Raw genomic sequence first — 11838 nt, 5'->3', positions numbered from 1 at the left:
TATACTCTAAATGGAGTGTCTTTCTCACTTTCTTCAAACATCCCCCCAAATATGTCTCAATATCCAAGCTGTCTCGGTTCATTGAGAAGGGGTTCCCAGATCCTCTGGCTGAATAATGCTTTTCTTCACGGGGTTCCACGACCTGGGGTTCCAGCTGCTGAGACCATTTCCTCACTTTGTCACCCTCCACTCCTTTTGAAGTCACCTCCAAACCAGCCCTTCCTAGTGCATACACCAGGTGGTTGTCTGGAGGGCCCTCTGTCACCCCGAAACAAGGGGCATCAGCCGCTTTTTTGTTTTCTGGTGGCCCCTTTCAATTTCCCGAGGAACAACTGGCACTGCTTAGATCCCACACTCTCCAATCTAACAAGGCCCCCAAGAGAGGGGTGTACCCACGTTGCCACCACTCCTCAAACGTAAACAGGCCTTAATAAGTCATAGCGCATCAGAGCTTCCTGCGACAGGGTTTCCACGTCCTCCCTGGGGATTGCTATAGCACCCCTTCCTTTCCCCGACGCCCCTCAACCTGTCCTGTCCTGTTGATCCGGGCGACGGGTGCCGCGGGCTCGGGCTCCAGGCTCCTCCCTCCCTGTCACCCGCAAGCGGAGGTTCCCCCCAACGCCGGCCTAGGTGTCCCGGACCCCCAGGAAGAAGTGAAGATGTCTCTGCAGAGCGCCCCGGTTCGGCAAAGTCAGAGCACTGGGCCTGGAGGTTGGACCAGGCGGAGCGGCGGTGGCAGCAGCAGCAGCAGCGGCTGTGGGAAGCTGAGGCGGCGACAGAAGCTCCCCCTCCTCTGCGAGCCGGCCCGGGGGCGGGGCAGGGGGCGGAGACGCTGGGAAAGAGGGAGTTGAAGCTGGGCGGGCGGAACCCTGGGGTTCCTCCGAAGCTGTGAGTGGGGACGGTTTGAGAGGCAGGCGGAGTCCAGGCAAGGCCTGCAAGTCTCGGGGTTCAGAGGAGACGAGACAAGGAAGCCTGATGCGGCGGGGCTGGGGGGCGGGGGCCCTAGACGGAATGGCCGACAGTGAGGAAATGGAAAAGGACCCTACCGCCTGGGATGGAAGTGAGGACAGGAATGGATGAGGAAAGTGGGGGGTAGGGGCGCGGTGGAGAAACGGGGGTAGTTGTGCCATCCAGTCTGGACTGTAATCCGGCCTTCATATCTCCCTGCTTTGGTGTAAGACAAATTAATCAGAACCAGGTTTCCAAAAGGCAGTTCCCGCATTTTGCTACTCCTCCTTCCGCTGTTGACTCTGAAAGACTCCAATAGAGAAACATCTCGGGAGGCAGCACCGGGATAGGAGGGGTGCCGGCCAGATTTAAAGAACTTGGGCCTCAGGCAGGGCAAAACACTGGGGGAGACTTTTTAGGAAGGAGGCTTTGGACCCAAGACACACAGTCTGTCTGCGAAGGAGGAGCAGACCCTCCACGACCCTTTCGCCAAAGGAAACACTTCGCAGTCCGTCAGAGTAGAATCTTTAATGGGTTCCGCCCCCTATGCCCGCTAAACCGCCCCCTTTGCGGGCTGCCTTGGCTTCCTCCACCGCCTCACGCAAGGCCTGGGCAGGGTCTCCGCGGAGCTGGGCCAATGCCCCGCGCAGGGCAGCGGAGTCATCTCCGGTAGAGAGCTTTCGGCCGCTCAAAAAATAATGAGGCAGTGTCCCGGCCTCGAGCACTCGGCTCAGCTCATCCAGTAGCCCAAGGCAACAAGCGCCGGCATTTTCCGGCCGCGCCAGGTAGAGCGCAGGGAGCCGCTCGCACGCCCAGTAGAGCAAGGTCCGCAGGAGATAGGGCGCGGCGGCCCGGGTCCCCGCCACCAGCGGGCGCAGCAGCGCCTGGGCCGCCGCGTGTGCTTGAAGCAGCGGCGCAGGGATGCGCGCTTTGAGCGCCAGCTCCTGGCGGGCGAAGCACAGCTGCCATCCAGGGGTGCCCTGCTGCTCCGGGAGGCTGCCCGGTACTAGGTAGAAAGAAGCCGACTCAGAGACCAGTGGACCCGCCCATGAGTGGCTCCGAGCGCTGTCAGGCCAGCCTGTCACAGTCACCACCGGGATCAGGTCGAAGAGCAGGAGGTGGCGTGGGGGCTCCGGAGTTGCCAGGAGGACCGTGGTGACTCCCGCGTGGCGAGCAGCGTGAACTAACCGCGGGGCGCTCGGGACCGGGATCAGGGACTCAGCGACCTCAGTCAGCTTAACGAAGAACCATGCAGCCACTTGGGTAGGGCATAATGTGGGCCATGCCTTCGGAGCCTCCGACGGCTTTGGGACTGGCCTTTCGTCGGCTTCCAAGGCGTCACTACTCAGTGTTTTCAATGGTTCAGGAGTTTCAAGATTGATGTCATTGTAAGGCGATTGGGACCCTGAAAGGTTACTAGATTTTTCCACAGATGTGTGCGGTTCAGGCTCAGGGACATGGTCATGTGACTGGTCAACAGCGCTTTCCTGCTGCGTGGGATTCTCTTCGCCATGGGTTTGGTGAGTCAAATCACTTTCTTCTGGGACAGGGGGTCCTAGGCAATCCTGCCAGGCCTCCCGGACCGAAATTCCGTACATCAGCTCTGGAAGGCGGAGCCACGCATAACAGGATTCCAGATCCAGTAACAGCTCAGGCCCAGTGCCATCCAGAGAAAACACAGGCACAAGGAGTGTAAAGCCGGTATCATAATGAGGTCCCCGGGCGTAGGGACCTAAGGGGGCATGCCCTAAATCTAGGGAGCCTTCGCGAATCCCACCGCGAAGCAGCAAGAGTTCTGCCTGGGGTGGAAAACGAGGGTCCTGGCGGTGAACTAGACCTAAAGGAAGAAAAGGGATCGTGAAGGTATCATGGTCCAAGGCCGGGTTGGGGAATGGTGAGGTTTGGGTTTGCAAATTCCTGCAGTTGAGAATTACTTACCGAGCAGAGAGAATATAAAATCCTTGGCTCGGAGAAGATCAGCTCCAGGCTTGGGCCCTTCACTCCAGCTCTCCTGAACACCCAGCTCCTGAATCAACTGGGTGAGCTCCTGCAGCTGGGCGCCAGAGCAGAAGTCGATGTCCGTGAGTGGCCGGGCTGGGGCTGGGGGTGGCGGGCCCCACCAGGGGGCACTGCCCCAGACGGTGGAAGCCATGGTTCTCTATCGTTTGGGGCTAGAGCGAACAGATCGGAGTTAGCCCTGTCCGGCCTTTCTTTTGCTGCCCAAACGTTCTCCAGTTTTCCCTGCTTTCGGAAGTGGAGCAAAGGCCACAGACAGTCCACAAGTGGGTCCTGCAGAGAAGTGTTCCGTGTTTCGTCTTCAAGAAGAACAAGATGACTACCTCCTTCGTCCCTTTCTTAGATGCGGGTTGCGGCCCGGTGAATCAGTTCACCTGACTCAGCAGGTAAAAAATGGCTATTTGGGTCCTCCTGGGGAATGCGACAGCCAGTGCCACCACCCTTTCTTCACCTCCCTTTACCTGTTTTTCAGAAGAGGCTTAGTGCTCCAGGCTTTCCGATTAAGGGGTAGTTCAAAAGGTTGTGAACAGAAAGCACCGTAAAAGAGTCTACAGGTAACTTCCTGATGGCCACATGTCCACGCCCTTTTCTGGAAGCTGTCTGGGAGGCTCTGGACTGGTCCCGCCTCCTGGGAGAGTTCAGTCACGCCTGTCACCCTGCTGGCTTGTTGCTACCCTGGGAGTTGTAGTTTGTTTCCCCGCAATACTGGTGCATTGGGGCCGTCCCTACACACCCTTTCCACCGTGCTAGAGTAGTGCCTACTGGAAGCTGTAGTTCCCCCCCCCCCATTCAATTTTATTTAATTTAAAATTTATTTTTGAGACTGGGTTTCACTGTGTAGTTCTGGATGGCTTGGAACTCGCTAGGTAGAGCAGGCAACTCATAGAACTCAGCCTGCCTCGTCTTCGGTCTTCTAAGTTCCGGAATTAAAGGCAGACAGCACCATGCTTAGTAAGCATTGCAGCTCGGATGGAAAGGGATCCCTGCTTACATGCTTGTCTCTTTTTTTTTTTTTTCTTTTTTACTTTTATAAAAAGTCTTGTTATGTAGCCCAAGATGGCCTAGAGTCACTGTGCAGTCCAGGCTGACCCTGAACTCCTAGCAAGTTTCCTGCTTCAGGTTCCTCGGTGCTGGATGTGCAGGCTCACGCCACTACACCCAGCTGGAAGTTGTTTCGCGACAGCATATTGTTCTGTCTAATCAATCCTACACAAACACTCCCTGGAACTGGAGGCGAGGAATAATTGGTTGAATCTGAATAGTAAACAATAATGAAGAGCCCACACTTCATTCCATTCGTGAGGCTCTGTGGTCTCTTAGATGAAGCTCTTTTAAAGAAATTCTGACTTCATTTCAGTTTAGTTTAGGTTATTCACTTGAGGCAAGGCCTCACTGCACAGCTGTTGCTGGCCTGAAACTGCGTAGGTCAGGCTGGCCTTGAACTCCTAGGGCTGGGATTAAGGGCTCCTGATCATTTTAGAGACTATGGTTTAGAAAAATTGTGCTGGGCTTAGGAGGTAGAGACAGGAGGATGGCAGGTTGAAGGCCACTCTAGGCAATTTAGATTCTCTCTGTAGCTTTGGAGCCTGTTCTTGAACTTGCTCTGTAGACCAGGCTGGCTTTGAACTCATAGAGATCAGACTCCCTCTGCCTCCCAAGTGCTGGGGTTAAAGGCGTGGGGCATTGCTGCCCAGCTAGATTCTATTTTTAAAAAGGAAGAAGCTGAGCTAAGTGATACTCACCTTTAATACACACTTGGGACACAGAGGTAGGTGGATCTCTGTAAGTTCAAGACCAGTCTGGTTGCATAGAGAGTTCCAAGACAGCCAGGGACAATGGTGAGACCTTGTCTAAAAATAATAAAATAAATAATAATAAAATAATAATAATGCATATGATTCATTCAGGGTCAGAGCTGAGTGAGACAGCTTGAAAAACTGCTCTATGGATTGGTGGGAAGACATCTTCCTTGAATCAATACTAATACTAAGGCAGAAAACCTACAAGATGAGGCAGAAGTGGACATCTGAATCCGGGCGGGGGACTGTGACCAACAATGCCCACACCAGACATGCAGAATCATGGCAGGGCAAACACATGGGAACCTGAGGCTACATGGACATAGAAGCTATTAGGACTGAAATTGAAGTCCAAAAGGAAACTCCCAGCGATGGTAGCTTAGGCCACAAAAACTAGGGCAGGAAATTACTTTCAGTAACCTATGCTCCCAGAGACCAGAATAAGGGGTCAGAATGTAGCACACACATAGGATGGGGCTGGGAGTGTGATCATGGGACAGGCAGTAAGCCAGTAAACATGCAGTAGGCTCGCAGACCGGACCACTCCTCCCCAGGCCGGGACTTCTTACATGCCATCTGCCTCTGATTGTTAACTGGGACGTCCTGAAAAGCTAGAGGATAATGACGTGTGGTGGCTCAAATTTTTAATCCCAGTACAGAGGCAGGAAGACTACCATGAGCTAGAGACTCAGCTGCGATGCAGCGTGAGTTCAGGTGAACCTAGCTGACAGTGAGACACCACCCCAAAGCTGGGGTTAGAGGGAGTCTGTAAAGAAACTCCTAGAGGCCGGGAGGTGGTGGCACATGCCTTTAGTCCAAGCCCTTGGAGGCAGAGGCAGGTGGATCTCAGTGAATTCGAGGCCAGCCTGGTCTGCATAGTGAGTTCCAGGACAGCCAGGACTGTTATACAGAGAAACCCTGTCTCAAAACAACAAAACAAAGCAAAATTCCTGGAACGAGCTTACCTGGGAAGCCCAGACTTAAGGGGTTTCAAGTCACTGCCAAGGAGGTACCCTTCCCCTTCAGCCACAATGAGGGAAACTGAAGGATCGCGGGACATGGGTTTGTATGTCTGACTATGACCCCTAGAGGCCAGATCAAGAGGAGTCAAGACTGTTTTTTTTTTTTTTTTTTTTTTTTTTTTTTTTTTTTTTTTTTTTTTTTTTTTCAGTTTATTTTTGTGTGTGGTTGTTTTACCTGCATGTGTGGCTGTGTACCGTTTGTACGCCTGGAGCTCTTGGAGCCAGAAGATGGCCTCAGACCCCATGGAACTGGAGTTACAGATAGTGGTTAGCCACCATGTAAGCATTAGGAATCGAACCTGAGTTAACTGCCGAGCCATCTTTTCAAGCTTCGTGTATGAGTGTTTTTGCCTACATGTATATATATATATATGTATATATACATGTATACATATACATATATATATATATATATATATATTTTTTTGGAGACTGAGTCCATGTAGCCGTGTAGACCAGGCTGGTCTTGAAGCCACGGAGATCCACCTGCCTCTGCCTCCTGAGTGCTGGGATTAAAGGCGTTCATCGCTATGCCCAGCTTAAATTCAATTTTTTATGGGTAATTGTCTGCATATATATCTGTGTACCATGTGTGCAGTGCTCACAGAGACCAGATGATGACATGGCATTGAGGCCCTGGAGCTGGAGTTACAGACTACTGTGAGCCACCGGGTGAATGCTGGGAATTACAGATGGCTGTCTCTCCAGTCCTCTCAGAATCTTTTTTTTTTTTTTTTTTTTTAATTTTTGAGACAGGATTTCAAGTAACCCATGTTGATCTTGACGTCATTATATGGCTTCAGATTTCTTTGAACTCCTAAACCTCCTGCCTCCATTCACCAAGTGTTGGGATTACAGGTGTGCAACACAACACTTGGTGAGAATTTTAAATTTTAATTGACATCCTAACAGATTTGAATAGTGGCTACTATCTTTGTTCCTGACACACAGCTCTTGAGCCTGGAAGACAACGGGCTTGACTATGGAGCTGTGGAGGAAGAAGAGGCAAGCGATCCGTGTCTCTAAGATGAGGACGGCCGATGGAAGAGGTAGCGCTGGGATGGAGAGCCTCAAACAACCACAGAATGCTTCTCTTGCCTCTTTATTTCCGATGCTTATTTGCCCCCTCATTGTCCAAGGTCCTCATCACATTTTGATATCCCCATTCCTTCTGGGTCGCCTCTGAGTTTTGGGGTGCTTCTGGACGAGGGCGCCTGGAAGACAGAGCTTCGCACTTTTCCCTGCTAGTTACTAACTGTTTCTGGCGGGCATCAAAGACCACGTGACCTGTCCGGGTGCCTGGTCCTGGGCAATGGGACTTCTGGCCGAGTTGGGGAGGTACAGACATCTGGCGATACTTCTGGCAGGTCGAAACAGCTGTGTCTACGGTGTGGTATACCCAGTCTTGGCTGTCTAGCCGTCGGGAGGGAGGCTGTAGCTCAATCAGGACAGGGACCTCTGAAAAAGTTTTCAGGTCAGGGGAGAGCACTTGGTCCTTGGAAGGGCAGGAACTTTGGTTGACTGGGACAGAAGTGCAGGACACATGCTGCTCTGTAATGTCCTTCTGAGAAGTCACCTTACCTTCAAGGGATTCCACTGGGGAAGATGTCAGTTTTAGTGTTTGAAATGGGCCCATGACTTGGGCAGAATCAGTACCTGGAGCAAAGCTTGTTTTTTTGTTGAGGCCAGAGTCTGGGATAAGGCCTGAGTCCTTACAGAGGCCAGCTTTCTGGGTAAGGCCTGGAGTCTTGAAGCCAGAGCCTTGGCCAAGTGCTGGGTCCTGCTGACAGCCAGAATCTTGATCAATTGCTGGGTACTCCTGAAGGTTAGGATCTTGGCCGTATTCTGAACTGTAAACGCCAACATCTTGGTTAAGGTCTGATCGTTTTTCTGCTGTGGTGACATTGATTAGGCCAAGACTGTTGTGGGAGCCAGTGTCTTGGTTTAGAGCTGGGACTCTGTAGATTCCAGGAGCCTGGGTAAGGCTTAAATTCTTGTTGTCTCCTGAGTCTTGTGTGAGACCTGAGCTCTTATGGAGGCAAGAGGTTTGGACAAGACCTGGGCTCTTGGGGGAACTAGATTCTTGGGTAAGTCCAGAGTTTTTATTAATTTCAGGGTCTTGGGTATGGCTCGGGATCTTCTGTGGTCTAGTGTCTTGAGTCAGGTTTACACTCTTGCAGACTCCTGGATGTTGTACATTTCCTAAACCATTGTTACCTCCAGAATCTTGAAGGGGGTCTGGCCTCTTTTGGTCAGTTACTAGGGAGACACCTTTATTTTTGTTGATTACAGTGTCTTGGTTTAACGCAACATTTCTGTAGATGACAGAGTCTTGCATAAAACTCAAAGTCCTCGGACCAGATGTTTCATTGAATATTATATTCCTGTGGAGGCTGGAAGGCTGCAGGAAACCTAAGTTCCTAAGAACACCAGCATCTGAACTCCTTAGGCTGAAATCTTGAGTGATAGCTAGATTCTTTTGAAGGCAAGCGTCTTGGGAATTGCTTGGATTCATGCAGAGGTAAGACTCTTGAACACAGCTTGGAAGCTTATAGTAACCTGAGTTCTTGTGGAGGTATGGATTTGGGGCAAGGCCTGGGTTCTTCTGGTGTTCTGGATTTTGGGCAAAGGCTGGGTTCTTCTGGATTCCTGGATTTGGGAAAAGGCCTGGGTTCTTCTGGAGTCCTGAATTTGGGGCAAGATCTGGGTTCTTCTGGATTCCTGGATTTGAGGCAAGGCCTGGGTTCTTCTGGTGTTCTGGATTTGGGGCAAATGTTGGGTTCTTCTGGAGTCCTGGATCTTTGTTAAGGCTTGGGTTCTTCTGGAGTCCTGGATCTTTGTTAAGGTTTGGGTTCTTCTGGAGTCCTGGATCTTTGTTAAGACTTGGGTTCTTCTGGAGTCCTGGATCTTTGTTAAGGCTTGGGTTCTTCTGGAGTCCTGGATCTTTGTTAAGGCTTGGGTTCTTCTGGAGTCCTGGATCTTGGGTAAGACTTGAGTTCCTGGGAACTCCAGAATCGTTGACAAGGATTGGGGTTGTTTGAAGGCCAAAGTCTTGGTTAAAGTTTTGATTCTCAGGGTTTAGGGGTTGGACTAAGGTTTGTGAAATAGTGGAGAACTGAGGAGGGATAGAGAAGTGAGCAGCCTGAGGAGACTTGGAGGCTGAGAGAAAGGCAGGGGTTTGCGCTAGGTTGGGGGGCTTCTGAAGGGTAGATTGAGGAAGCACAAATGTTCTGGGAGAAACAAGAGGCAGAGCAAGAGTACACTGTGGGGGCGTGGGGGGCAGTTTGTACTGAGCAGTGCTTGGAGAATGAAAACAAGGCTTAGAAGGAGTGACATCCTGTGTGTAGACCAGGAATTTGGGGTAGACTGGTGCCTGGGAGTCTCTGTCTTGGCTCTCAGAACAGCAAGGATGAAAGCTGCAGAAAGGGAAGGTCTTGGGCTGGGAAAACTTATCTTTGGCATTATCTGAGATCTTCCATTCCATGTTCCCCAACTCCATGTAACCAAGTATAGAGCCGGCGGGATGCTCAGCACTGTCTTCCCCATGCTGCTTTTGTGCTTGTTTAGCAGTGCCAGAATTTACCAGACCCTTCACTTCATGGGGCCTGGAGATGTTCAAGTCCTTCCTGAAACACCTCGAGCTTTGGGAGCTGTACTTACAGGAGACATTCTGCTTTACTTGGCGAGCATCATAAACCGTATGGCCAGTGGAGAGGTGGGGGTAAAAGGAAGTCAGCATAGAAGGAACAGGAGGTAGGGCAGGGGTAGAGGTGGTGACAGGGACTTGAGCAGAGGCTTGGGAAGTCGTCATGGTCATAGACAGCGCTAGAGCAGGATCTGGGGCACAGGCTGGGACAGGGGCCAGACCACAAGGGGCTGGGGCAGAGGTTGGGCTAGGCACTGGGGTATGGGCACACGAGGGAAGTAGGGAATGGGATGGCCCATGTGCTGAGGCTGGAGATGTTTGCTCAGGTCCTTCAGCGTGGGGTTGGGTCAAGGTGTGTACTAGGATTTGGACTGGGTCATGGCCTTGGGATTGGAAGGAAGCATCAGCAGGAGCCTGGATTGGTAGTTGAGGTGATGTGTGGGCTGAGGTTTGCTCAGGGTTGTGGGCTGGCCCCTGGAGTGTGATAGGGGGCAGGCTCTGGGACTGGGCCTGATCGAAGGTATGGGTTTGACTATGGGTTGGGGCCTGGACTGGGGGATGGGACAGGGTGGGGGCTGGGGGTAGAGTCTTGGCTGGTATTGGGCCTTCACTGAGGGCTGGGATAGGAGCTGAGGTAAAATCTGGTGCGTGGGCTGGTGGGGTCTGGGCTGAGGTATACTCAAGGCCCTGTGCCCTTAACTGAGTGCATTCTGAAGGCTGAGTCTGGGACTGAGTGGAGGGGAGCTGTTGAGAGTTGGTTGAGGAAGAGGTTAGGGCCTGGGCCAGAGTGTGGGGTGGGCTGTCATCTGACTTAGTCTTGTTCTCCTGGGGTGAGGAAGGTGGAAGTATGTTCGTGGTCAGCTGGCATATCTTTGGAATCTGGGGAGAAACCTCTGACCTGAAAAACAAAGACGTCTGAGTCTTCATGACTGTGGCCTGAGGGGCTTCCCCAGCTCCCAGCAGTTCCTCTTTCCACAGTGCCCACGGATCTTCTATAGGAGCTCTGCCATGTCCACACTGGGGTGGCATCCAGCAGCTCCTAGAAACGTTCTCGTCATTTGTGTCTGGTATCCAAGAGTCCAAGTGACTGAGACGCCCCAGGAGGAAACCGGGGCCATGAAATCGGGAAGGCATCCTTGAGCGCATGTATATGGAGCGACTGCTCAGACCAGCGTCTAGTTTGTCTGCAGGGAAAGACAGGTGCCCGGTGGGAACTGGGACTGGGGCAAAGGGGACAAGCCACATACCCGGGAGACCACGCAGGCGCCCACTCACCTTTGGGGAAAAAGTGATGGAAAAGAATCCGCAGTGAGTTCTTCAGATGCTTCCAGAGCTGAGGGAAGCAGAGGAAGGAGAGCCCAGAAGTGAGGCGAGCCCCGAAGGCTGACATTCGTCTGACTGTATCCTAGCAGCCCTTCCACTTTAGCCCCTCGAACACCCCAGATCTCAGGCTAAGCATGGTGGCACACACCTGTAATGACAGCACTCAGGAGACTGAGGCAAGGAGATCTTAATCCTTAAGTTTGGAATTCAAATCGAGCCACATAGTGAGACTTTGTCTCAAAACAAACAAGCAAAGGAAGCCCAGAGCCCCCTCTACCTGCTGTCCAGACCCTGCCCCTCTACCCTGATGCCCAGACCCTGCCCCCTCCACCCTGATGCCCAGACCCTGCCCCTCCACTGCGATGCCCAGACCCTGCCCCCTCCACTGCGATGCCCAGACCCTGCTCCCTCCACCTGCTGCCCAGACCCTGCACCCTCCACCTGATGCCCAGACCCTGCCCCTCCACTGCGATGCCCAGACCCTGCACCCTCCACCTGCTGCCCAGACCCTGCACCCTCCACCTGATGCCCATGCCCGGACCCTGCCCCCTCCACCTGATGCCCATGCCCAGACCCTGCCCCCTCCACCTGATGCCCAGACCCTTCCCTGACCAGAGTCACCACATTGATTCCCACGTTGAGCAAGATGAAGCTGCCCAGAATCAGCAGAATTGAATCTCCTAAATCCTGGCATCTCCTGAGGTTGGTGCCAGAGCATGGTTGGGCTCCGTGGTAGACTTGTTCACCCATGACCTGGGGTCCTAGGACTACCTGGGCCCCATTGCCCCCACATACTAGGAAGCAGACTTCCCTAGTGAGGGAGTGAGAAGGCCTGCATCATAATGGAGCAGGTGGTTGGGATCACAATGGGACGGTGGAAGAGAAGGGTCCAGGATGAAGCTCCCTAGTAACCAGGTCCTAGCAACCTAAACCTCTCCGTTTTATCAACTATCCCCCCCACAGCGAGCTGAGGTCATCCCTCCTGCAGTAGAAGCCCAGAGACTCAGCCCTTGGTTGCTCAAGACTGGGAAGCCTGGGCTGAGTCTAGAGCCTTGGTCGTCTTCCTGTGCTTGGCCTCACGCTT

The 11838-nt window shown here is 52.7% G+C and overlaps 2 protein-coding genes and 1 long non-coding RNA gene across 3 annotated transcripts; 1 reads left to right on the top strand and 2 right to left on the bottom strand.

Annotated features, from left to right (window-relative positions):
• Positions 1 to 1461: 1461 nt before the first annotated feature.
• Positions 1462 to 3586, bottom strand: Tmem102 (transmembrane protein 102). The gene is made up of 2 exons (XM_050162528.1): positions 2887 to 3586; positions 1462 to 2785 (listed from the first exon to the last, which is right to left on the bottom strand). The coding sequence occupies exons 1-2, from the start codon at positions 3098 to 3100 to the stop codon at positions 1476 to 1478; spliced, it is 1524 nt and encodes a 507-aa protein (XP_050018485.1). The 5' UTR covers positions 3101 to 3586; the 3' UTR covers positions 1462 to 1475.
• LOC126513947 (uncharacterized) lies at positions 3434 to 10532 on the top strand. The gene is made up of 3 exons (XR_007595469.1): positions 3434 to 3518; positions 6737 to 6834; positions 10410 to 10532. It is a non-coding gene; the product is annotated as an uncharacterized lncRNA (long non-coding RNA).
• On the bottom strand, positions 6875 to 11718 carry Spem3 (SPEM family member 3). Its single transcript, XM_050162560.1, is given in 4 exon segments — positions 6875 to 6967; positions 6969 to 10615; positions 10707 to 10764; positions 11367 to 11718. Coding segments are annotated over 4 exon segments (3879 nt in total). The 5' UTR covers positions 11505 to 11718; the 3' UTR covers positions 6875 to 6931.
• Positions 11719 to 11838: the final 120 nt, after the last annotated feature.

This window comes from Alexandromys fortis, unplaced genomic scaffold (assembly GCF_014885135.2).
Source record: "Alexandromys fortis isolate MF-2015 unplaced genomic scaffold, M_Fortis_MF-2015_v1.1 scaffold_84, whole genome shotgun sequence".
NCBI lineage: Eukaryota > Metazoa > Chordata > Mammalia > Rodentia > Cricetidae > Alexandromys > Alexandromys fortis.
The sequence above is the reverse complement of the archived record's forward strand: the minus strand, read 5'-3'. Positions and strand labels throughout refer to the sequence as shown.